The sequence below is a fragment of the Lepidochelys kempii genome, chromosome 3, assembly GCF_965140285.1.
Source record: "Lepidochelys kempii isolate rLepKem1 chromosome 3, rLepKem1.hap1, whole genome shotgun sequence".
Lineage (NCBI taxonomy): Eukaryota > Metazoa > Chordata > Testudines > Cheloniidae > Lepidochelys > Lepidochelys kempii.
This window is the reverse complement of record NC_136382.1, coordinates 82667645-82695067: the sequence shown is the minus strand read 5'-3', so window position 1 is coordinate 82695067 and position 27423 is coordinate 82667645. Positions and strand designations below refer to the sequence as shown.

Below are 27423 nucleotides of genomic sequence, written 5' to 3'. Positions count from 1 at the left end.
TAAAATTCCTAATATAAAAAATTGGTTGGGTCCTTCCTACACCAGTTTTGTGGTTTGTTAAATTTATGAAACAGAGGAAAGGCTAATGCCTTTTCTAGGTTGGCTAGATTATAGCCATGTGTGAAGAGGATTTGTAATTCTTCATATGGACACTCATATCCATCATTCTGATGGCAGTAGCTAAGTTGACAGCCTCATTAATTTTTAGTTCCATGGAGCAGTTTGTGCTATAGGCATGTTTCAAATAAGTTCCAAAATGTCTTGTGAATGATGACTTTGCCCCAAAGGAAGCATTGGCTGTGTTGAGTTGTAAACAAGTGCTGAACTTCAATCTACAGTTTCTTGATCTGTAGAGTAACAGCAACAGAAGTCATTACTACAGACTAAACTCTTCAGGGACCTTGTCTTTGTACGTGTTTACACAGCAACTAGCACAAAACCGCGTAATGCTATTGCAATATAAAATAATAATTAGGGTTATCAAGCAATTAAAAAAATTAATCATGCTGTTAAATAGAATACCATTTATTTAAATATTTTGGCATGTTTTCTATATTTTCAGATACATTGTAACTGAAATCCGTGTACAGTGATCAGTATATTTTGATTACAAATATTTGCACTGTAAAAAAAAAAAGTTTCAATTTGCCTAAGTACCGTAGTGTAATCTCTTATCATGAAAATTCTACTTTGTAAGTTCAACTATGTACAAAAAAATTCAGAAATAAAACAATGTAAAACTTTAAAGCCTACAAATCCACTCAGTCCTACTTCTTGTTCAGCCAATCGCACAGACAAACCAGTGTGTTTACATTTGCAGGAGATAATGCTGCCCGCTTCTTGTTTACAGTGGCACCTGAAAGTGAGAACAGGCATTCGCATGGCATTGTTGTAGTTGGCATTGCAAGATATTTATATGCCAGATGCGCTCCTTCATGCTTCAGCCACCATTCCAGGTGTGTCTATGCTGATGATGGGTTCTGCTCAATAATGATACAAAGTAGTGCAGACTGACACATGTTCATTTCCATCATCTGAGTCAGATGCCACCAGCAGAAGGTTGATTTTTCTTCTTTGGTGATTTGGGTTCAGGTTCTGTAGTTTCTGCAAAGTGTTGCTCTTTTTAAGACTTTTGAAAGCATGCTCCAGACCTTGTCCCTCTCAGATTTTGGAAGGTGCTTCAGATTCTTAAACTTTGGGTGGAGTGCTGTAGCTGTTTTTAGAAATCTCACATTGGTACCGTTTTTGCATTTTGTCAAATCTGTAGTAAAAGTGTTCTTAAAATGAACATGTGCTGGGTCATCATCCAAGACTGCTATAACATGCAATATATGGAAGAATGTGGGTAAAACCATGGAGCCAGAGACATACAATTTTCCCCCAAGGAGTTCAGTCACAAATTTAATTAATGCATTTTTTTAACAAGCGTCATCAGCATGGAAGCATGTCCTTTGGAATAGAGGCTGAAACATGAAAGGACATAGAATCAGAATCTTAGAATATCAGGGTTGGAAGGGACCTCAGGAGGTCATCTAGTCCAACCCCCTGCTCAAAGTAGGACCAATCCCCAATTAAATCATCCCAGCCAGGGCTTTGTCAAGCCTGACCTTAAAAACTTCTAAGGAAGGAGATTCTACCACCTACCTAAGTAACGCATTCCAAAGTGTTTCACCACCCTCCTAGTGAAAAAGTTTTTCCTAATAGCCAACCTAAACCTCCCCCACTGCAACTTGAGACCATTCCTCCTTGTCCTGTCATCTTCTACCACTGAGAATAGTCTAGAACCATCCTCTTTGGAACTACCTCTCAGGTAGTTGAAAGCAGCTATCAAATCCCCCCTCATTCTTCTCTTCTGGAGACTAAACAATCCCAGTTCCCTCAGCCTTTCCTCATAAGTCGTGTTCCAGACCCCTAATCATTTTTGTTGCCCTTCGCTGGACTCTCTCCAATTTTTCCACATCCTTCTTGTAGTGTGGGGCCCAAAACTGGACACAGTACTCCAGATGAGGCCTCACCAGTGTCGAATAGAGGGGAATGATCACGTCCCTCGATCTGCTCGCTATGCCCCTACTTCTACATCCCAAAATGCCATTGGCCTTCTTGGAAACAAGGGCACACTGTTGACTCATCCAGCTTCTCGTCGACTGTCACCCCTAGGTCCTTTTCCGCAGACCTGCTGCCGAGCCATTCGGTCCCTAGTCTGTAGCGGTGCATTGGATTCTTCCGTCCTAAGTGCATGAATGGCATGTAAATATCTTCCTATGCCAGCTACGAAAATGCCATGTGAACATCTGTTCTCACTTTCTGGTGACATTGTAAATAAGAGGGCAGCATTATCTCCCATAAATGTAAACAAACGTGTTTGTCTGAATGAGTGGCTGAACAAGAAGTAGGACTGAGTAGATTTGTAAGCTCTAAAGTGTTACATTTGTTTTGTTTGAGTGCAGTTATGTAACAAAAAAAATCTACATTTATAAGTTGCACTTTCACAATAGTGTGAGGTGAACTGAAATACTATTAATTTTTTATAGTGCAAATATTTAATCTAAAACAAGTGATCACTGAATACTTTGTGTTGTAATTGAGATCAATACTTTGTGTTGTAATTGAGAAAAACATCCAAAAATATTTAATACACTTCAACTGATATTCTGTTTAACAGTGTGATTAAAACTGTGATTGAGTTAATTGCATAAGTTAACTGCGATCAATCACCCACCCTAAAACCCCCCCAAAGAAATAGTATTTTTCAGTATTTCACTTCATACAAGTACTATAGTGCACTCTTTTTATTGTGAAAATGCAACTTACGAATGTAACTTTTTTACATAACTGCTTTCAAAAACAAAACAATGTAAAACTTTAGACCTACTTCTTCTTCAGCCAATCGCACAGACAAACAAGTTTGTTTACATTTATGGGAGATAATGCTATTTATCAAAATATAAAGTGAGCAGTGTACACTTTATATTCTATGTTGTAATTGAAATAAATATATTTGGAAATGTAGAAAACATCCAAAAATATTTAAATAAATGGTATTCTATTATTTAACAGTGATGAAAGCTGTGATTTTTTTTAATGTCACAATTAACTGGCTTTTTTTTTTTTTAATCCTTTGACAGCTCTAGTTAAGACATACCATCTAGTTATGTTTGTAATAACGAATGGGGCATAACACGGTCTAGAAACCAGAGAAACAGGGGTAGTGTGTTGAGGAAAATGGGGGTATTCAACTTAATTCAGAACCTGCATCAAGTTCTGCACATTATTTGAAACCTTTGCTTATGATGCTGCTGTATCAATTTATAACCTGCACAGTAGCCCTTATTCCTCTCATTTGCCAGACACAGTTTAATTAACCAGAAGTTATAATCAAAGAAACACAAATATTTAATTAGTTTCCACTCCCTGGGATTGTTAAAAATTATCTTGCCCATAAAATTTTCATTCCAGTAGGTTTCTCTTAATTGATAGTGGAGGCTTATCATTATATGCATATTCACCATCTTATGGTAATTCACCTTTAATTGCCCCTTGACATGAAGTCTTGGGTTTAGGCACTTAAGTCCCACTTTTAGGCTCCACAGTGGTCCACAAAACTCTCAGTGAACCATAAGGGCAGGTCTGCACTGTGATAAAAGACCTGCAGCTCAGCCATAGCTCTCAGAGCTCAGGCCTGCACATCCCCATGGCAATAGTTTAGCCCTCAGCCCCCGTCAGCTGTCCCAGGCTCTGAGACTTGGTACGGCGGTTTTGTGTGTGTTTTTTTTTTTTTAAAAAAAAATCAGTGTACTCAGAGGAGCCTTTAGCAGCACCTAAACTTCTGCCTCACCTAGGTGTTCGGATGCCTGTCTCCAACCTGAGACCACAAGTGAGCCCTGACCTCAGGGGAAGATAGGTATTTGCCTGTGTATTGTGTGCACAGAGTCTGATCAGGTAGTTGTGCTCACAGGCTCAGGTCCCATTCAAAATAGGGTCACTGAAGAGGGGGTCCCTTCAACCTGGAAAAGGAAGGGGATGATGGAAACACCTACCTCATAACTTTAGCCCAGTGGCCACTCACCTGGGATGGGGGAGACCCAGGTTCTATTTCTTCCCCCCCACCTGAGGGGGAGAAAGGATTTGAAATTGGGTCTCCCACACCCCTGCACATGGGCAGCAGATGAACCCCTGCTTTGGGGAGGCTAGTCTGCTGGCCCCCCCCTTCTACTTAAGGCCCTGACCCCCCCCCACCAGAGCTACAACCCCTGCCCCAACAGGAGAAGCCCTGAGGGGCCCCGCTGCAACAGAGGAGCTCCAACCCACCTGCCCCAGCCACATCAGGCCAAGCTGCCAACCCCCCAGCCAAGTTACTACCCCCACAGCCAGCACCGGGCTGGCCCCAGCAGCCCCCATGCTGGGCCAAGCCACCAGCCCCCCCACCCCTGAAGGCCTTCCCCAGGCTAAGTCACTAACCCCCACCACCAGTGCCAGCCCCCCACACCCTCAAGCACCAAGCCAAGTCTCCTCACTCCCCTGCCCGTCTCTAGCTCTCTGCATCCCTTCTCACTCCCACATCCCCCAGGAGTGAAGGAGACATGGCAGGAGCAGGGGCCTTCCCTGGCCCACTATACCCTCCACCCATGCCCCTGCAGGAGAGTGCTTTAACCTCTGGGCTAATGGATATTCTGAAGTACGGCTCCCCCAGTCTCTGCTGTTTAAGTTGTCCCACTGTGGATGAACACTGAAGGAGTGATCACAGGGAGGGAGGGTGGCTGCTACTTTATAACTATAGTTCCCTCTCACTTATAGGTATTGGGCCAGAGTGTGTGAAAGCAGGCACCACCAAGTCCCCCTCTGTAATTTTGCGAGGCAAGCACCTAACTTAATTCCTGCGTGAAAGTATTTAAGAGTCGAAGCCATCTGACTCCAGGCAAGTAGTTCCCATTTGTGGATTGCTAAACAGGGAGAGGTGCTCCCTGCAGCCTGGACTTAGGTGCCTACCTGCATGAGAGGAAAGGCTTAGGACACACACTTCTCATGAGCATCTCCTCTGATCCTGCCTCCTGGGCTGACTTTGTGGATTGCAGCCTAAGGCTCATTTCTCCCCCGTCTTTAAATCAGCTAGGCTCCCTATACACTCCGTCTAAGGATCTCAGTGTTGTTACTTCGATGTTCTAAAGTGCTTAAGGGTATGTCTACACTACGAAATTAGGTCGAAGTCCTTTTGTAGATCCAGGGCTCAATGCAGAGATTATTGGTTTAACCTGAAACAAATCAAACAGTACTTGAGAGATAAAACAAGAACTTAACACCCTGTGTAGAAGTGATCTTAGTGTAGTTCTTGTGTCACAGAAGCAGCAACTATCTCCACCACTTTTACATTCCTTGTAGGCAATCCATGGTAGAAAAATTAAGGACCGAAGATGACAACAGCCTGGGTGATCTCTTCACAACCGATTTGAAGCACAATGCATGAGAAGCAGGCAGCACTGCACCTGTACAGACGAGCTTCACTATAGACATGTAAACAGGGAACTTTGCAGACAGTTTCACTAAATCAGATTTACCTGAATAAAATTTGTGAAGTACATATAACATATTGTGTATACAATAAAAAAAGCACAGAAAAATTTGCCAGAATTACCACCTTGGAGCCAGAAGTAGCACTCTTTAAAAAGGTATCAGAGTAGCAGCCGCGTTAGTCTGTATTTGCAAAAAGAAAAGGAGTACTTGTGGCACCTTAAAGACTAACAAATTTATTTGAGCATAAGCTTTCGTGAGCTACAGAATAAAAGCATGTTAAAACTGTACAATTTTAAAAGAGTAAGATGTATTTGAATGTTGATTATTGCAGTTGTCTGTACAGGAAGTGAAAAAAACAACCACACACACTTAAAATTAGATTGAAGGCACTGACTTTCCCACAGGTAAAGATAAAAAGTAAAGCATCAGTATCCTGCAAGGCAACAAACAGTAAAGAAGAAAGTTACATTCTAATAGACTTACTATGCAAGCCAACATCCAATGAGTGCCCCCTGAGGCTGCTAGGAGTGGTTTGTAATAACACTGGTCTAGGCAAGAATGAAATACAGCAGCATGGTACAAGAGTTTACATTTACTGTTCTGCCAGTGACATAAAATAAAACCACAATTTTAACATTGGGCCAAGGGAGACAGTAAACCATTAATGCACAAGAACAACCTGCTACAAGTTATTTCACATGCCTCTCTTGAAACAAGCTCTTTGCTAAGGTGTGGTTCCTATCCTAAAGTATGCATGGAACTTCAAACTTGCTTGACTGGTAATGTATGTAAGTTCTTGTATGGCACTTATTGTGGTATGAGCGTCTCCAAGTTTTCTTTCCTACCTCAACAATGAGCTTTTGTCCTAGACTCCAGTGCATTGCTGCACTAGGGTTGCTGTGACAGCCTGGCTTCGCCCGCCCACTTCCCGGATCCCAATAGGATTAGTTTCCTATAGCCATCTGGTCCGACCCTGTCACATAGGGTTATAAGAATGTGTTTAGTGCCTAGACTTTACTGAATACTTGTGAGTTGCTCTCTGCATTAGTCTGACATAACATCTGTATTCCACATTGTAAGGTACTATTTGAGCAGTTGTATTGTGAGCCTCTGTGACCGTGTAAATCATCAGACTGGAGAGAGATGGTAACTAGTGTGAAGTGCTGATCTCCAGCAGAAGGTGTTACGTCCTGCCCAACAGGGAAGGCGCATTGACACCAGACAGACCATTGTGGGACATTAAAGAGGATAAAAGACCATTGACCTTGCCCTCCTCAACTTCACCCAAGATGTTTGGAGCATACGAAGATCATAGTGGGTTCAAACGTAATTAACTATGGCAAGTGGCAGACAGTAGCTGGGACAACGTCTGGAGAGTTTTGGAACCACTGACTAGTGATGCTTTTTTAAAATAAAGGAGAGAGAAGTATTTTAAATTACATTCTGAGAGTAGTAATGACTGCACTTAATGGAGCTACTTCTAGGTTTGAAGTATTTGCCCCAAGCAGAGAAGTAGATAATACTTTTAATTTGTAAAGAGTAAGGCAGCCTTTTAAAGTAGAAGCAGACAGAAAATGGGCAAATTCTTCATAGCTGACACACCCTTCTTGCTGCCCAATACTTTTGCTAACAAACATCTATAGATTTGTATTCTCTGTCTTTCTAATAGAAAAACTAGAAAAATAGATTGCTTATTAAAATACAGGCTTTAAAATGACAACTTACTAAAATACATCTGCACATACCTTGTAGTCATTTTTTGGTAAAAATTCTTCTAAACAAATTTCAGTAGACTGAAGTTCATTTTTGTACTAATGCATTATTTACATGTTAATTTTCAGGAGATGAATACTCCAATATACTACTACAAAGATCAATCTATTTTGCATACCCCCCCATATATGTTGCACTTCAATCTTTTGTGATATTTTATCTAATTATCTCTCAGTATAATAGTTAAAACTTTTTTCCTGATAAAAACGTCTGTAGAAATAATTTAAAATTACACTCACTTAATATAGTCTGGATTAGCAATTCATCACTGACATGAAATTGCTGCTTGGAAGGAGGACCTTAACATTTAAAAAAATTAGTAACAAACAAACAGTCGGGAGCAGTTACAAAAATTGGTCAACATCGTTGTGGGCTAACATCCAGTAAAACACACAAACTTATGGAATTAATGCTTAGAGCTGAATCTACCCTGTCGCTTGTTCTTACAATTATTGTGAAGGCAGGATGGAGATTCTCTCTCTTCTTCAAAGACGGCCACATTAGTTGGATTGTCCAGAGTGTTGTTATAATTTCTCTCAGATGGACGGAACTGTCTGGATTTACAGAACTAATGCTTCCCAACACTGGGTTGGCTTCTGTTCATTGACCGCATTAACAACAACATGATTTTGATCGTATTGTGTGCCCCCTAAAAGAAATTTAAAAAGAAAATAAAATGTGAAAAATCACGAACTGTTGGATTGAGACTGCGTCAGTGTTATAAATGTTTCAGAGCCATTCTAAGGATACATGGCAAAGACACGTAAATCACATGCACCTTTTTAAATAGAGGTACAGAAGAGGAGTATATTCTCATCTTCTGTACTTCCCTCATTCCTACACTGCCTCCTCACTCCCTAAGGAACTGCAGAAGAGTGAACCTATCTGCCTCCCCACTTGGTGCCTGAGTCGTGCACCTCCTGCTCCCGCTGTTGTGTGAAGGAGAGAAAGTAGGACAAGGATGTCAGGTGAGGCTGACTGGATCAGGACTCTGACCTTCCAATAATCAAATGCTGCCTCACAATCCCCATGTTCTAGCCATCCAGTGATTAACTGGCCTCCAAAGGCTAGCTAAGGAGTAACTCAGTATAAAAGAAATGATGCTGGCCAGCAGAACATATAGCAGTTTCAGCATGGGCCACAATAGCCTTTATGTTGTCAGTATTCATAAATAACCACAGCTATTTGCTTTCAGGTGGTGCACTCACTATAATGCATTAAAGAATGGCCATCCTGGGTCAGACGAAAGGGTCCATCTAGCCCAGTATCCTCTCTTCCGCCAGTGGTCAATCCCAGGTGCCCCAGAGGGAACAGATAATCCTCAAGTGATTCAACACTATTCATATGGGTGCATATATTGTATGTCCCCACCTCCACCTCTCCCACTCTAACTGCAAATTGCAACACAAACCATGCCCTTACATTTGCACTATTTCAATGACACCTGACATTATTTTCTCTCTCCTGAAGTCAGTAAATGGACAGATGTAGTTGTCTATTACATCAATGGTCACGAACACAGATGATCAGTCTAGAGCTCCCACTGCTGGGAAGCCTCAGCCTCTAGAGCAAGGACATTTCTCATCCGAAACATGAAATCAGTCAGTGACTAACACAGCACCCAAACCTGTATTTCTTCATGCTGTATTCAGATCATGCCACAGACCTGTCACTAGTGGGTGTTTGAGTGGACTGATAGCCAATGAAGAAAATGTTCATTCACTCAAGAAAAGTCTATTCTTCCTATTCACAAAGATGTATTCTTATAGTGAAACAAATGCCTTCAGGCAGTTGCAGGTCAATTTCCATCTCCCTAGCAAGCTCCACATATTCCTGGCCCTATGCTTTCCACAGCAGCGCAATGTGAAGAGAAGCCCAAGCTAGTGGAAAGAGGTGGAGCAAAGAGCAGGTACCTAAAAGTATCCTCTCTGCCCTGGAACTGCCTCTCCCCTCTGCAATCACTTTGTGGTAGCTCAGTTCTGTGTGACAGGGCTGTCATCCATTGCTCACGGTGGCATGTTGCCTTCTTAGAGAAGCAGAACTTACGACAGCAGAAGAACAAGCTTCTTATGGAGCAGCAGCAATTTCCCCCCACCCCAGCTAGGATGGATGGTCTGGGACCAGCCAAAAGGTAGTACAGCAGATATCAGACTTGTACTGCCAGTGCAAAGGGAGACCCGAGCAGAGGGGAAGTGTGATAAGGTTGAGATCAGTGAAAGGGCTCTGTTAGTGCGATGTTATTTTGTTGAGACATAGGATGATCTACAAAAAAAAAAAAAAAATCTTGGCCATTGGAAATAACTAAGAGATAACAAAGAAGAATTAACTAAGCAATGCTTCTAAAGGACAGTTCATAAGTAATCATCATGGTAAAATATTCTTAAATTTATGCATGCTGGAATGTAACTGTGTAAAAGACACTATCTGAAATAGAAGGAAAGCCAGATATTTAAAAGTATAAAAGTGTATGGTTATTAGGGGCAAATATCACTGCCCTGCATTATTTCAGTACACCCACAAGATGGCAACATTATCACACATTTTGAACAAGTAAGTTTATTTGCTAAGAACGTGTTCGGGCTGAAAAATAGATGGTTGATTATTTGGCTTTAACATTGGTCCAGCGATGTGGAAGGACTTGAGACAGTTCTTATTTAATTGCCTGGACCAGCTACACTAAACCTATTCATTTTTCAGATACACTATATATAAAATAAGCCCTTCCACAAAGCACACGTACTTCGTGTAACAACAAATACTTGGGGAAGAGACAAGGTGGGTGAGCTTGTCTCGCTCACCAACAGAAGTTGGTCCAAGAAAACATATTACACCTCATCCCCCTTGTCTCTCGAACATCTGGGACTGACACAGCTACAACACTGCCTATAACAATTACTTGTAACTTCACCTTTCATAGGTAGAAAGGGAAAGATGATCCCCTTATAAACAACATTCCAGAGTCAACATACCACCTCCTTGGTCAAATGTCTGAGAAAAGAGACAGGCTTTACACGGTGCCTTGCAGGCCGGTATAATCTGGCTCTGTCCAGACCCCGCATGGAAGCAATTCCCAGAGTAGATGATCCCCACCCCAGAACTCCCTGCCACTGGAGACCGTGAGCTCAAGCACCTCAACCAACTTCACTTGAGTTCCAGCAGAACATCACGATACATTTTTTTGTCGTCTTTTGTTGGTGGTCTTGGGACCAATTCTCATTCAGTGTAATTCCACTGCAGTTTCTCCTGATTTAAACCAGCATGGGAGGCTACTTTACTCAGGTTACATTTTATTAATATTTACAATTGTCAGAGTTGCAGTTATGTCTTGCAGTTAAACTAAAAAGCTGAGCATACCTCCTCACATTTCATCTTAGAACTTTTTAAAAATAAATGTTTAGGATCTCTGCCCTTCTACTTTTGAGCTTGGCAGTTCAAATCAGAAAGAGAACAAACAGATAGATATTGTATTTTCTAATGTGAGCTAGCTGGTTAGATCTCTGTCTCTCTAGATCTATATTTTCCCTTTCTGAGCTATTGTATTCTGCAATTAGGCAGTTTTCAAGTATTCACTCAAAGTACATTACATACTTTTTAAAATGTTTAATTGAAGATGAGCCAGTATACTAATCTCTTTTGTCTTTGTCTAGTGGCTCAATTAAGATTGAAAATATTCTGCACAGTGTAGTTATTAAATAAAGGCACTTCCTGAACTAGACACGTTGATAAACTTGTAATTAATAATCACACTTTTCCTTGTGGGGAACAAAAATTCCTCCATCTGGCTGTAGCACAGGGGTTCTCAAACTGGGGGGGGTCGGGACCCTTCAGGGGGGTTGCGAGGTTATTACATGGGGGGTCGTGAGCTGTCAGCCTCCACCTCAAACCCTGCTTCACCTCCAGCATTTATAATGGTGTTAAATATATTAAAAAGTGTTTTTAATATATAAAGGGGGGGTGGCACTTAGAGGCTTCCTATGTGAAAGGGGTCACCAGTACAAAAGTTTGAGAACCACTGCTGTAAAAGGATTAGGGATTACACAGTTAACATTGTGATTAATTTTAGTACTCATGGGGGAAAAAGAACGGATAGTGCTCGTCTGTGACAGGAACTATATAGGCCTATAGGAACTATAAACATTGCGTAACCCTGTCCTCACATTTCTGCCAACACTTTCCATGTTTGTCTCAATAAAGCATTAATAAACACTTTCCATGTTTGTCTCAGGTCATTTTGTATTTGTAACAGCTACTCTGATTAATATCACAGCATTATTTCAAAATTGGTTTTAAATGAGTAAAGTTAACGAGTGGTGTTTTGGGGAGATATTATTTGCTTTAAAAGAGAAGTAACATGAGCAAACTGGAGAAAACGAGTTATACCGGATGAGAAAACAACAATGGTGAGCTGTTAGATCTGCTGCTTATCATACCAGTGGGTTTACTATGCAGCCTATGAAATCACAAGGACAGAGCAAGGATAACATCTAAATGAAACAATCTTAAAATGGTATAACAAAAGCAGTTGTAAAATATGTAGTAAGGGATACAGATCTTAGGTTGGTCTAACATTAATCATGTTTTAGCATTAAAGGAATAGCTATTTTAAAATTATTTGTCCTTTTGTATTGCAAGTCTGCATGTGTTAGACAGGTTTCAGAGTAACAGCCGTGTTAGTCTGTATTCGCAAAAAGAAAAGGAGTACTTGTGGCACCTTAGAGACTAACCAATTTACTTGAGCATAAGCTTTTGTGAGCTACAGCTCACTTCATCGGATGCATACTGTGGAAAGCGTAGAAGATCTTTTTATACACACAAAGCATGAAAAAATACCTCCCCCCACCACACTCTCCTGCTGGTAATAGCTTATCTAAAGTGACCACTCTCCTTACAATGTGTATGATAATCAAGGTGGGACATTTCCAGCACAAATCCAGGGTTTAACAAGAACGTCGGGGGGGGGGGGGGGGGGGGAAGAGGTAGGAAAAAACAAGGGGAAATAGGCTTGAATAGAGACTGGGAGTGGCTAAGTCATTATGCAAGGTAACCTAAGTTAATTGTATCTAATTTGCAAATGAATTCCAATTCAGCAGTCTCTCACTGGAGTCTGGATTTGAAGTTTTTTTGTTGTAATATCGCAACTTTCATGTCTGTAATCGCGTGACCAGAGAGATTGAAGCGTTCTCCGACTGGTTTATGAATGTTATAATTCTTGACATCTGATTTGTGTCCAATTATTCTTTTACGTAGAGACTGTCCAGTTTGACCAATGTACATGGCAGAGGGGCATTGCCGGCCCATGATGGCATATATCACATTGGTGGATGTGCAGGTGAACGAGCCTCTGATAGTGTGGCTGATGTTATTAGGCCCTGTGATGGTGTCCCCTGAATAGATATGTGGGCACAGTTGGCAATGGGCTTTGTTGCAAGGATAGGTTCCTGGGTTAGTGGTTCTGTTGTGTGGTATGTGGTTGCTGGTGAGTATTTGCTTCAGGTTGGGGGGCTGTCTGTAGGCAAGGACTGGCCTGTCTCCCAAGATTTGTGAGAGTGATGCGTCGTCTTTCAGGATAGGTTATAGATCCTTAATAATGCATTGGAGGGGTTTTAGTTGGGGGCTGAAGGTGACGGCTAGTGGCGTTCTGTTATTTTCTTTGTTAGGCCTGTCCTGTAGTAGGTGACTTCTGGGAACTCTTCTGGCTCTATCAATCTATCTCTTCACTTCCACAGGTGGGTATTGTAGTTGTAAGAATGCTTGATAGAGATCTTGTAGGTGTTTGTCTCTGTCTGAGGGGTTGGAGCAAATGCGGTTGTATCGCAGAGCTTGGCTGTGTGTGTGTGTGTGGGGGGGGGACCTGGATTTGTGTTGGAAATGGCCCAACTTGATTATCATACACATTGTAAGGAGAGTGATCACTTTAGATAAGCTATTACCAGCAGGAGAGTGGGGTGGGGGGAGGTATTTTTTTCCATGCTTTGTGTGTATAAAAGTATCTTCTACACTTTCCATAGTATGCATCCGATGAAGTGAGCTGTAGTTCACGAAAGCTTATGCTCAAATAAATTGGTTAGTCTCTAAGGTGCCACAAGTACTCCTTTTCTTCATGTGTTAGACAATTCACTCAATACAAATGAAAACTAAAGAAAAACATGCTGAAGAAAAGAAATCAATTTTATATTTAAGAAGTGTTTTATGTATATCACCAAGTTAAGAACAATGGGGTATTTCTGCATACTTACACATGCACATAAGGACCATGAAGAAACACAAGCCAGATTAATCCCATGGGCTCTTGAGCTAGTTATCAGAATAACTGGGTGACATCCTATATCCTTTGTAATGCATGAGTTCAGACTAGATGATCAGAACAGTCCCTACAGATCCCAGATTAAAATCTGGGAACTATAAAGCCATCCTTAATCTTCAGGAACACTTTCAGCACATAGTCCACCGTAAACGTTGTGTAATTAAAATCACACCGAAAGGCAACAGGTTCTTACCTTTGATATCTAAAACTAATGTTGGCTTCATTTTGCTATGGATCCTGCCATCAGGATTAACACACCAATATTGCTTGTCTTCATTCTCCTCGAGTGATAGGCCTAGCTTAGAGCCAGGAGTTATAAGGTTTCCTACAATTGTCAAGCAGCAATCCTCAGTCATCTATATAATTGAAAAGACAACAGCAGTCAGTCTTTAGTGTAGTTGTAGAAACAATATCTGTACCCCAGGTTTTCTGGTCACGGATGGAGGGTATAGGTAGGAGATTGTGGTTCTTGTCATCACTCCCCCTCTGTTGGTAATGGAAAGGGTTTCACCCACATTCGACTCTAGACTACTTATTTTCCCCACGATCCTCTTTCTGATGGCAGCCTCCATTGTGATCCTTTTCTTTTTACTATAGAGGACTAGCAAAACAGATTCATTTGAGAGAAACATTGAAGCTGTTTTACACTAAGCAAAGGGATTTTTGAAAAAGGGCTACCACAATTCTTTTTGGGGTGTGACCTCTAAAGTTCTCCATTTTTACCAGCCTCTGGGTACAGCAGCACTTTTACAATATTCCTTCCCCACCCACTATATCACCAGCATTTGCATTACTGGCCACAAGACAATACTACACAATAACAATGCCAAATACAATACGTTATGTTATTTTGTATAAACAATGATTTCCAAAATTGAAGGTTTCAGAGTAACAGCCGTGTTAGTCTGTATTCGCAAAAAGAAAAGGAGTACTTGTGGCACCTCAGAGACTAACCAATTTATTTGAGCATGAGCTTTCGTGAGCTACAGCTCACTTCATCACTTCCGATGAAGTGAGCTGTAGCTCACGAAAGCTCATGCTCAAATAAATTGGTTAGTCTCTGAGGTGCCACAAGTACTCCTTTTCTTTTTCCATAATTGAAGATTACCATAAGACTCCTGTAGATAGCAAATTACTTAACAAGTGGTCCTGACAACATGGATTACAAGATACTTTACTTTCAGAAGCTAAGAACAAATTGCAAGTCTTGGAATATATTTACTTCATTCTGTATCTCTAAACTTCTCACCTGTACTCTAATCTACTAATTTCTTCCTGATAGGCTAGCAAAGATTCAACGCTCACACAGAAGTTGTACTAAACCACCATTTCTTTCTCTCTACTCTGCCAGCCAGGGAGTGGGTCTGTAAAATACTCCCCTGCTCCCTCCAGTTACTGTGGAACGAGTCTTATGGCAACTCACCAGTTGTCACTTAGCTAGCTAGGAAAGTTCTCAGCTGCTTCCTGGATGCCTAGGGCATGGCTCGTTATTTTGACTCAGGGCATAAGGCAACCTGGCTTTACTGGAACTCAGAAACAGTTGTAATAAAGTCTTTTTTTATCCTCCTTTGTTTTTCAATATACACGTGTCAGAGCACACTGGCAGTGTGGTATAAAGCTTTCGTTTGCACTTCTAAAGAGCAATGGCATAACTCAGTCATGGTCCAGTCATTATTGCAAGTAATGTAGCCATCCTAAGCTTCTGCTAGTTAACCTACACGACTATAGTACAGCACAAGCTGCATCCCCATGAATTCTCTGTGCACCATAAGTTTTATTTAGAATAAAGCAAATGGGTTGATTATGTTGAAATGAGAGGACTGAGATAACACCCATCCATAGCCATATTACAACACTGCCCAAGTAGTAATATGTTCAGTTTGAGACAGAACTACCGTCATGAGGAAAGTATTTTGCACGTGATGTTGTTAAAGCTGTTTGCTCACTTGGCCTCATTTTTACAGTCTATATAATTCCTTTTTACGAGAGCGTCTATTCTGTGCATGTCCAAACAGTACCTCAGTAAATTGAAAAGAGGAAGATTTGTCCCTCAAGCATAATTGACACAGTTATGGAGAGAAAACGCTCCCTTTACAAAATGGCTCTATTGAATTTATACAACGTTATGAAATAGGTCACATGATTCTTTGCACTCAAGCAGATTCACCGTATTAATTTTATTCACTTTAGACCCCAATTCCTGCAAGACTAATGCACATATTTTACTTCATGCACTATGAGTAATGCCACTGACCTCCATGGCACTACTTATAGCGCACAAAGTTAAGCACATGCTTAAGTCCGTGGAGGGATCAAGGCCTTAGTCAGAAGCCAAGTCTATAGTAATACTTTGCATCAGCAAGAAGATTTTTAGGGCTTTTCCATTTCATCTTGCTGGAATGCCAAATACCTTAACCCCTGAGTGTAACCTTCAACACAATACTGTTCAAATACTGAATTCTGCAAACAATTTTAATAAAGGTGTAGTTGAAAAGGGAAGTTATCAGGAAGGTCCATATTTTAAAAGCTTTTCCTGTTTTGATATTTTAATTGACATTTTTATGGAGGGAGAAAGAGGACACGGACAGAGGGAAAACAATGCATAAGGACATGATGTTATGGACTCAATTGTATGTATGACCCTAATGTTCTTCAACAAGCAGAAACACTCAAATCAAACATGTTGGACTCAAATATCTAGTGTGTTTTAACTCAGTTAAAGAAAAATGGAAAATACACTTTTTGTTATAAGATGTTATATAATCAAAAAAAGGATGAGTTTGAGGAAAACAAATAAAAATTATGTTTCAGGTGAACTGGAGAAGAGTGAGACATGGCAAATAAAGAAGAAAGGAAGACACAGCAGAAATTAATTTTAGAAAGTCAAGAGTACATGGTGTGTTTGTTTAACTAACTAAACTAAACTAACGTTCAATGGGAACTTTTTACTATTGAAGTAAGCAAAATATTTTTAAATGAAACAAATGTTCAATGCTTCTGTCAAGCCTGAAAAGGATTCTGAATCACAAAATCTTACCAGATGTAATTATTTTCTTCAAGAAACATCAGTCTGGTGCTTAAAAACAATATCAATCAACTAAATTTAAACCTCACCCTGCATTTGATGAATCCGTCTTGATAAACCCAGATCTGGTCATCTGATCTACTATCTTCTGTAACCTGTATTCTGAGAAGACTCAAATCATCCACATTTCCATCAGCTGACATGAACTTTCCAGTTTCCTTGTTTCGAAGTCTGAAGTATACACGTTTCTATGAAAACAACACAGCTCTTTAGCTAAATTCTCGAATGCAGGAACACATAGTGCTACTCAGTGGTGCACTTGGGAATCTTTGTCCCTTAGGCTTTGGATTTCCTCTGAGGGCATTTAAAAAAAAAAAAAAACATTTCTAAGGAAAACCAGATTCTGAAAGTTCTCTATCTGCACCAGTACCTTAGATAGGGCAATCAAAATGCACTTATCCTCATTCTGCATAATGCTAAGCAGTTCAGAAGCAGGCCTGAACAAGGACAGTTCTAGGAGAGGGACCCAATACATTAATTATAGGTACCGGGCACTTCTTTAATTTCTAGCCCAGTTCTAATAATTAAAAACATAAGTGATTCATGAACTGCAGAAAGTTATTTCTCAATAAAAACTGGTTCAGTATGCAACACGGATGTTAGCACATGACAGAATAGTCTGAGCACGAGAATCTAAGCAGTTATGGCACTTGCCCTCAAATTAGCCAATACTTCTTAAAAAAAAAAAAACCAACATGACAGTACTCTATACATTATATTCACAAATCAATTTGTGCATTTAAGAGATTATTATATAAACAGAGAATGGATTTTTTTTTTAATGTCTACACAGATGAAAGTGCCTCTGGCTAGTATCCAAAAAACTAACAGCTTCATTTCCCAAATTTCTGAGACTAGCACATGACAATACAGATATCAGAATGCTTGTGACCAGAGGGAAGTTAAGAATTCTGACTGGTTGTTGTAATTCAGTCAAAGTAAATTGCTCAAAAATAACATATTTAGTTTAATGTGTGCATAGTAGACAATTCAGATTTTGGGAGATAGTATTGTGAAGCCAAATGGCACAACCAGCATCAGCATTATTGAAGACAATATTTTGGAGAGAACCTCTTTCCGTGTTCACTATTTTTGCTGTTTATTGTTACCTTTGACTGTGTAGTACCAGAAACAATTACTGACTATGAGATAAACTTGGCAATAAAAAATACAGGAAGTCTATAAAGAGGATCTCATGCAAACTCTCAGGCCCCAAAGTAGACCACAGCCTCTCTCACCTGTAATAAAGGTCGTAGAGAACCTATCTTATGACAGCCACTTAATTTACACCAGTCTGGGATTTCATTTGGTGACAATAACATCTGACGCCCTCTGTAATTACTGTATTCATAGATTATCCACCTGAAAAAACAAAATATACTTTCATGTTTAACAACTGTCAAGCATCATCGGTATTAAAATGTCCATTAAATACTGCTTCTGAAATTGTAAGAAGTGATATTTTAGATAGAAATTTGTGTCACGAAAAAGTAGTGCTTAAGTTAGTAGTGCTAATAACCAGGACCATCTTTCTTTTTAAGTGGTCTCCAAAATAATAAAATTATCTCCTGATTTTGGGCATTAGTAGATTTGTGCTCAAATTTAAAAATATTTCCATTAATAAATCACACCAAAAAGAAATAAAGCATTTTCATAGGTTAGAGAGAGCATGAAGTATAATATTTTTATGTATAATGACACCATTTCAGGAAAAAAACAGTGTGGTCAACCAAAATGGGCATGTAAATATGCTGCAAAATCAGTTGTGTTGTGTACCTTTTTACTGGCTTGCAGAAACTCCCTATCCATAACACACGCAGGTGAGAACTGCTAACAGAGGGCTTTGGGTTAAATAGGGACAACTGCACTATGGGAGAGTTGTAAGCACGAACACACACCTGTCACCTATGTCCTATCCTAGGATGTCCCTCTCCAGGATATTTTTTTTTTTTTTGGGCAGGGGAAAGGTGGAAAGTAGGAGTGTGCCAGGATTGGTATGGAAGAGTTCTGCCTGGCACTCTACAGAATGTGCACAGATTTTCTGGCAGCCTTATATTTGCAGGATCCTGCCAGAATTTGCCCCTGTGGCTGCAAAAATACTGTATCAGACAAAATAGGAGGGATGAATGTGTTCATTGTTTTTTATTACTCTGAAATGGGCCACAGTGCAGGGCAGTTGTCTAGTTCCCTTTCATGTACGCAAGTCCCTGCACTCTGATTAGCTGGGAGCATGAGATAGGCATACATTTTCAATAACCTTACAGTGATTATGCAAATTTCTCTGTACCATCTGCCCTAAAATCTCTCCCGTGACTGGCTCCTCAGTAGTCCCCCAGAACATGCCTACAATAAATATGGTCGCTGCCTTAATTTCTAAGCTCCTCCCCAGCCCATCACCCATCTACCCCAGATAATTTAATTTTAAAATGAACCACTCTGATGTCTAGTCTACACTAGGAGTTTACATCGGTATAGCTACATCTCTCAGGGTGTGAAAAATCCAGAGCCCTGAGAGAGGTAGCTATGCCGACCTAACTCCTGGTGTAGATAGCGCTAAGTCAATGGAAGAATTCTGCTGTCCACCTAGCTGCCGTCTCTCAGGGAGATGGATTACCTATGCCGGGGGAGAACCCTGCCATCGGCATAGGTAGTGTCTGCATGGAAGCACTATAGCAGCTGCAGCTGTAATATTTAAAGTGTAGTCATACCCTTTTATGGAGAAAAGGAAGGCTAAGCCTCTGTTCAAGGGGCAAGGAGGAGCGGGGGACTGAGATACTGAGAAACCTGGCGTTGGTGGAAGGGGGTTCAGCAGCTGACACAGCCATTTATACAATGTATGGCACATGGATAGGAAATGTTGAGGGCTGTGAACATGCAGAACAAAGGGATTTAAGTAACAGAGGAGGGAGCACATGTATAATTGAGGGTATACTTCCACTAACTGAACAACCACCACATACTTCGCCAAGAAACAAATTGGCCTTTGGCCTCAGACTAGGTCTTCTAAATTAAAAGCTAATAATATGTTTTAGGCAAGTAATTTGGAGGTGGCATTTACATTAGGCAGGCACTAGAGAAGTAGTCTAATTGTGCTCACTTTCACACATCAAAGGATGACACTTCAAACCACCTCAAGTTACCTTCTAATTTTGTGTGAGTGCAAATTTTGCACATACAATTGATCTGTGTGTGTGTTAAATTAGAGAACTGAATTTTTTTTAAAGTGGCCTAAGCCTTTTACCTTAAATTGACTAAAGAAATGAAATTCATAACTAAGGAGCTGATCCTACTACTGCTAAAGTCAATGCGCGTTTTGCCACCAACTTCAGTAGAAGCAGGCTAATAATAAAAGTTGTCATTTATTCTTACCTTATCCATAGTGCCTAGATAACACAGTAAATACAGGAGACTTACTGAAACCATTCCCTGTGCATTGAGATAAGAATAGTACATCCCATTCATAAAAGCTATGAACAATACTGCACCGTGGAAGCCTTAACGCAGATTTGGTTTGATCTCATGGATTTGTTAGACTGCTATGTAAGGCCCTCTTCCTGCAAGCTGACTTTGATGGGGCTTCACATATCAGCTTCCAGGATCAGGGACTAAGGTTGTATATTATTTTAAAACCAGATTATAGTAGTTTGGGACCCTCCTTCCAAATGACATCATGGTATCCTCTTGCACTGAGGATACCTCTCCAGGTGAGGGGACCCCTGTTATTAGAAAGAGACAGATAATAGTAATGGCGGATTCAATTATTAGGAATACAGATAGTTGGGTTTGTGATGACTGGGAGAACTGCATGCCGAATTGCCTGCTGGGCGCAAAGGTTGCAGACCTCTCGAGACATCTAGACAGGCTTATGTGCAGTGCTGAGGAGGAGCCAGTGGTTGTTGTATACATAGGTACCAATAAGCTGGGACAGGCGTCCCCAACGCAGTGCCCGCGGGTGCCATGGCGCCCACCGGGGCATTTTTGTGTGCCCGTAGGACACCCCGCCACTGAAATGCTGCCTAGAAACGTTGACGTTTCTCAGCGGCATTTCAGCGGTGACGCTTCTTCCCGCTGCTGCATTTTGGCGGTGGGTGTGGGCGCCCACCACAGTCTTCTGGGAATAGCAATTTACTATTCCCACAAGAAAGGTTGGGGACCACTGACCTAGGAACTGGTAGGAGAGAGACCCTGGAGGACAAATTTAAGCAGCTGGTGAAGAGATTTAAGTCCAGGACCTCCATGGCAGCATTCTCTGAAATGTTTCCAGTTCCACATACAGGGCCAGTTAGACAGGCAGAACTGTAGGGTCCCAATGCATGGATGAGACGGTGGCATTTGGAGGACGGATGGAGGTTAATTAGGAATTGGGGAACTTTTTGGGAAAAAGAGGAGTCTATACAGGAAGGATGGGCTCCCCCTAAACCAAAACAGAACCAGATTGCTGGCATGTAAAATTTAAAAAAGTCATAGAGGAGTTAATTTTTAAGCTAAGGGCTGGGGGGAAGTCGACAGGTATGGAGGAGCATGTAGTTCAGACAGACACATCCCTTAGGGGAAGATTTATTAAAGGGAATACTCTATATCCTAGTAAAGAGGAGAGAATAGATGTTGAAAAACTACAAGTAGGAACGGAAGAGGAACAGTCAAATGAAAAAAAGTCCCATTCAATTATATCACATGAAGGTAGACAACTGAATACTGACAAATTTTATAAGTGCTTATATACAAATGATAAAAGTCTCAATACTAAGATGCAGGAATTTGAATGCCTTTATTAAATGAGGATGTTGATATAATAGGCAAAACTTGGTGAAATGATGACAATCAATGGGACATGGTAATACAAAGATACAAAATATACAGGAATGAGAGTAGGTCATGCTGCTGGAGTGGCACTATATGCGAAAGAAAGCACAAAGTCAAATATAGTAAAAATCTTAAATGACTCAAACTGTACCATAAAATCTCTATGGATAGAAACCCCATGCTTCAATCGTAAGAGCATAGAAGTAGGAATATACTATTGACCACCTGACCAGGATGGTGACGGTGATTGTGAACTACTCGGGGAGATCAGAGAGGCTACAAAAACAGAAAAACCAGCAATAAAGGGGAATTTCAATTATCCCCATACTGACTGAGAATAGGTTTCCTCAGAGATAAAATTTCTGGACATCATTAATGACTATTTCTTAGAGCAGCTAGTCCTGGAACCCAAAAGGGGGCAGTCAATTCATGACTTAGTCCTAAGTGGCGCAAAGAATCTCGTCCAAGAGATAAATATTGCTGAACCACTCAGTAATAGCAATCAAAATGTAATTAAATTTAACATCCTTGTAGGGGGAAAAATACCAAACAAACCCATCACAGTAGCATTTATCTTCAAAAAGAGGAACTGCACAAAAATGAGGCCGCTAGTTAAACAGAAATGAAAAGGAGCAGTCACAGGAGTGATATGTCTGCAAGCTCCATGGAAACTTTAAAAACACCATAATACGTGCTCAAACTATCTGTATACCCCAAATAAAAAATACAAAATAGAAAGAGGACCAAAAACATGCCACCAGGGCTAAACAGAGTAAAAGAGGTAGTTAAGAGACAAAAAGACATCTTTTAAAATTTAGAAGTCAAATCCTACTGAAGAAAATAGAAAGGAACAAACTCCAGCAAGTAAAGTGTACAGGTATAATTAGTCAGGCCAAAAAAGAATTTGAAGAACAACTAGCAAAAGACATGAAAACTAAAAGCAAGATTTTATTTTAAAGTACATCAGAAGCAGGAAGTCTGCTAAACAATCAGTGAGGACACTGGAAGATTGAGGTGCTAAAGAAGCACTTAAGAAGGACAAGGTCGAGTTGCAGAGAATCTAAATTAATTCTTTGCATTAGTCTTCGCTAACTGGTATATAACCTACCGCTTAAACCATCTTCTGTACCAGATGACTGGAGAGCAGTTAATGCAATGCCAGTTTTAAAAATATGTTCCCGAGGTGATCCTGGTAATGACAGGTCGGTACGGCTAACTTCTGTACCAGGCAAACTGTGGTGCAGGGTTTGCAGTGAATGCGGATGATCAAGGTGCTCGTTATGGAGAACCAGTCTGCTGACAGAAAGCTCGTGGAGAGACAGAGTCTAGTCTTGCCCCATAAAGTTTACCGTTTCTGTGGGTGACAAAACTGACTTGTCTTTGTGTAAGCAGTGTCAGGATGAGCTCCACCCTGACATCTGGTGGTGAGGTGTGGCAAGTTGTGGAAAAGAACTTCAGGGGCCGATCTCATTTGCATAGGCACACCCACCCCGCCTAGAATGAGGCCATAGCTGCCCAAATGGTCACTTTGGCTGCTGTGGGATCCCCAGTGTCTCTGTTATTGGGGCAGAAAGAATAAATTGTTATTACCCTGATTATGGGAACTGTGCTTGGAACTGTACTTGGCCTTTTGTTATGATGGAGGGACTCACCATCAACTAAGTAGCACTCGCTAGGCAAGGGTCATGGGTTTTAAAACTCTGTGAATTGAGAGAGGCTGGGGACAAGTATTAATACTTGGTGGCACGGGCCCCTTGATGAGGGCCTTACATGCTAATTGCACTTCCTCCTCTCTCCACTGTGGAATATCAGAGCTAATTTTGATTCCATTAGGAGCCTAGTTATAGGCTGCTGAGCTCACTTTGGGCTAATAGTGCACTAGCACTGAGGCTCCCCTACTACAAGCTGAATTCACCAAATTCAGTGACTGACTAAGAGCTGAAATCACTGAGTGTTGTGTTAAGTAGTGGGGGAGCCTGAAGATATAGTGTGGAGCAGTTTGCAGGACGGCTGGAGTGCCTTGTGGACAGGCTGGTGGAGCAGTTCGTAGGACGGCGGGAACTGCTGGTGGGACGCGGAGCAGTTTGTGGACCAGCTGGTGGAGCAGTTTGCGGGACGGTGGGAGCTGCTTGTGGGATGCGGAGCTGAGCGAAGGAGTTTGTGGGGCGGCTGGCGGAGCAGAGCGAAGGCCTATGGAGCTGTGGGGCCATCAGCTTCAGATCATGTAAGGTGCCTCTTACCCCCATCCCATCTCCACCCAGGTTGGGAGGTAAAGCTCAGCAGATAAACTTTCGAACTCTGGGGCTGCCCTGACCAGGGACAGAGACTTTTGGGACTTTGGGTGATTTGGGGTTGCTGGACTCAAGAACCAAAGGGAAAAGGGCATGCCCCAATTTGCTTGGGGTGGGTTTTTTTGCTCATGGGTTGTGTTACGAATCCTGTTGGTGGTGTTTCCCCAACATAATGCCACATTGTTTCTCTCTGTTATTAAAAGGCTTTTGCTACACTCAGACTATGTGCTTGCGAGAGGGGAAGTATTGCCTCTTGGAGGCGCCCAGCGGGGGTGGTATATATTTGCCCCAGGTCACTGGGTGGGGGCTCGAGCCGGTTTGCATTGTGTTATTGGAATGGATCCCCTAGATATTGAACCCGGCCCTTGTTGCTGCCAACTCTGATGGGCAGAAGGATTACATTTGTTTACACAGACCCCTAAAGAGGCAAGGCGGCATCAAAGAGACTGGATCACAAAGACAACTTCTTGCCACAATTGCCCCACTAGTAGCCAGTGCTGCAGGTAACGGAATACTGTATGTCCCTTCGTGTCTCATCTGGGCTGCTATGACCACGAACACCTTCATAAAAATCCCTGGTGCTGTCGCTATGTCGAAGGGAAGAATGCGAAACTGGTAGTGTTGGTCCCCGACCTTGAAGCGGAGGAACTTCCTGTGAGACGGATAGATGTCCTCATGGAAGTATGCATCTTTCATGTCTACAGCCACAAATTATGCTCCTCCTGGAGGGAAGGAATTATTGATGCCAAAATAATCATCCAGAATTTCAGCTTTCTGATTAATATATTTAGCTGACCAAGATCCAGGATGGGCCTCCACCCTCCACAGGGATGAGGAAATAAGGTGAGGCTGGATGCCCTCTATCGCACCCTTGAGGAGCAAGGAGTCTGTTTCCTGCTGAAGAATCAATTGGTGGGAGGGATCCCCTGAAGTGGGTTGGGTGGGAGGGCGATGAGGAGGAAGGAAAGAAATTATGGAGTATCCATGATGGATGATCTTCAGTATCCAACTGTCTGTGGTGGTCTTGCCCCAACTGTGGGCAAAGAGGGCAAGGCAGATGGCAAAGATGAAGGGCAGCAAAATAGGTGGCATTGAAAGTGGTTCATGGGTGTTGACCCACATGTCTAAAGTGACCGTTGGCCTACAGCTGGGAGAGGATTGTGTAGGTGTCAGTGGCTGGAGCTGAGAAGTGGGCCCTCTGGGACCTCCATTGTTTACAGGGGAGAGAGGGGGGTTCTGGTGGCTATTGATAGTAGGGTGGGTAGGTGGCTGTTGTCCAAAGGGCTGCCTTTGGTGCTTGCTCCTGGGAGCTGGGGTGTAGATTCCCAGGGACCGCAGAATGGACTGGCAATTTTTCAAGGAATGCAGAGACTAATTGGTCTGGCCATTAAAAAGATAGGCTTCATCAAAAGGGAGGTCCCTGATGGTGTTTTAGGCCTCCCTCAGGAAACCGGAAGACTGAAGCCAAAAGTCTCTGCACAGAATGAATCCCGTGGTCATGGAACAGGATGCAGTCTCAGCTGCATCCTCCGCAACCTGGAGAGCCACCTTAGCCACCAATTGCCCTTCATCTACCAAGGCCTGGATCTTGGCCTGGTGTCCCCAGGGAGCTTGTACTTAAACTCTACCAGCCTGCTGTACATGTTGAAATCGAACTTAGCCAGCAGTGCCTGGGAGTTAGCTATGTGGAACTGTCATCCCTACAAAGAAAAGACCTTCCTGTCCAGAAGGTCCAACCTTTTGACCCCTTGTTTGGTAGGCTGGATTTCTGCAGCTGTTGATGAGCCTGCTCTGCAGCTGCTGGAACCACCAGTGAATTAGGGGCTGGATGCGTAAACAGAAAATCGGTCCCTTTGGCCGGCACAAAATAGCATCTCTCTGCTCTTTTCGGGATGTGGGCACATGATGCGTGTGCCGAACCAGCCTGGGCAGTCTAACACCAGTATGGCCTTGTTTATAGGAAGGGCCACCCTGTGGCTCAAGGATCTCCAGGAAATGATGTTGGGGATCCTGGACTTCCTTCAACAGAATTTGCAGGTTGGTAGCCACCCTCTCTAGATGGCCTTGGTACCGCTGGTGATCATCCGGCAGAGAGAGCGGCAAATCATAACCGCCTCATTCAGTGACAAGGAGGCTCCTGTTGGAACCGGTGGTACAGATTCCATGTCTTCCTCCTCGTACACTGACAGAGGCTAGCTGGCGCATGGGGGAGGAATGATAAGACTGGCAACAGTGCCGGATGTCTGTGGTACAGATCCCAGGGTCTTCAATAGGGCCAAAACCTAGACCAATGGACCCCAAGGAAAGCAGTACCAGGCCTCCCTGAGGGGGTCATAGCTGGCAGGTAAGGGTGCCTCGGCTCTCTGTCTGGGCTCCTGCATGGCAGTGGAGATGTTGGTAGGACTATGTCCTGGGACACTGCTGAGTCAGATAACGGCTCTGTCAGAAACGGCAGAACTGTCAGTAATGGAGGACCCCATTCCGATGGATGGAGCGGGGGCCTCTCCTGTAATAGCAGTTCATCCTCAGGTGTAGCAATGTCCTGAAGAATGGATGGGCCAGAGAGGAGAGGAGACTGCGAGTAAGGCAAGATCACTTTCTCCGGCATCAGGAATGTCTCTGTATGTCCTGTAGTCCACATAATGCCCATGGAGACTCTGGAGGGACAAGGTTTAGTCATCAGAGCTGGCGAATGGGATATGCAGAGCCACACCCATAGATAGCTGCTCCATGCATCCGGACACTGAGATCACCAGTGGAACAAATGGATCCTACTTCTTTGCCTTACCCTCCAGGCAAAGGGGGGGTCCCTTTCGGCACAGGTTCCAGGGGATCCAGATGCAACATCCCGACCTGGTATGCCTCGGGGACACAATGCATCTCTTATGAGCAGTTCTCTGTAGGGATGTGCTCTTATGCCCTCTAGAGTGTTTCTTACTGTCCTGGTAGGGCTTGTCCTTGGGGTTCGGTGCTGGCGGCTCTGCACCATGTCTCGTGTTTGGGAGGCAATCCGAGTCAGAGGAGGCCGCTGTATGCAGGGGTCTTCCTGGCCAGGATCAGACTGAATCTGGGGCCTCAGTCTCTTCCATCAGGAACTTGCAGAGTCGGAGCTCCTGGGCCTCTATAGTTCTGGTGAGAAGGACTTACAGATGCCGCACCTCGCCCAGACAGCAGAGGCACCGTTGATGATCGACACTGATGGAAAAGGAATGAAGGCAGGAGACACAGTTCTTGAAGCCTGGGCATCTGGGCATAGTCCCAGAGTAGAGAGGGGTTGTGTCCCCCAACCGGGGAGGTTCTGTACTAGCTAGACTACACTACACTGAACTACCTTAACTAATCTATAAAACTATGAAAACACTATTTACACAAGCATACAACAACTCTCTGAGATAAGAGCGAAGGAGGAATTGGTGTTCCTATTCAGGCCATGTGGCAGTAAGAGGGAACTGGAGTGACATCGACCCACACTGTCCCTTATGCCCTCTCTTTGGGGCACAAGAGTACATGCCGCACATGTGTGGGTCAAAAGACACTACCTTGGGAGAAAAATTCCGGACTCAGGCTCATGGAGCGCATGCGCACCCCACATGTGAAATACACATAGGAACCATCACTCAAAAAAGAAGGGACAGATAATAAAAAAATATCATAATGCC

General features: G+C 42.4%; 2 protein-coding genes across 2 annotated transcripts in view; one reads left to right on the top strand and one right to left on the bottom strand.

Moving 5' to 3' along the window:
- Positions 1 to 5881, top strand: part of RTN4IP1 (reticulon 4 interacting protein 1) — a 43431-nt gene extending 37550 nt beyond the window's left edge. Inside the window, exon 10 of the mRNA XM_073336919.2 lies at positions 5377 to 5881. Within this exon, the coding sequence (XP_073193020.1) occupies positions 5377 to 5412 (36 nt within the window). The 3' untranslated portion in view covers positions 5413 to 5881. The remainder of the gene's footprint in view (positions 1 to 5376) is intronic.
- Positions 5882 to 7519: 1638 nt separating this feature from the next.
- Positions 7520 to 27423, bottom strand: part of CRYBG1 (crystallin beta-gamma domain containing 1) — a 149697-nt gene continuing 129793 nt past the window's right edge. Inside the window, exons 20-23 of the mRNA XM_078852148.1 lie at positions 17909 to 18032; positions 16700 to 16858; positions 13779 to 13941; positions 7520 to 7930 (exon numbers count right to left, since the gene is read on the bottom strand). Coding sequence (XP_078708274.1) covers positions 7842 to 7930; positions 13779 to 13941; positions 16700 to 16858; positions 17909 to 18032 — 535 coding nt within the window. The 3' untranslated portion in view covers positions 7520 to 7841. The remainder of the gene's footprint in view (positions 7931 to 13778; positions 13942 to 16699; positions 16859 to 17908; positions 18033 to 27423) is intronic.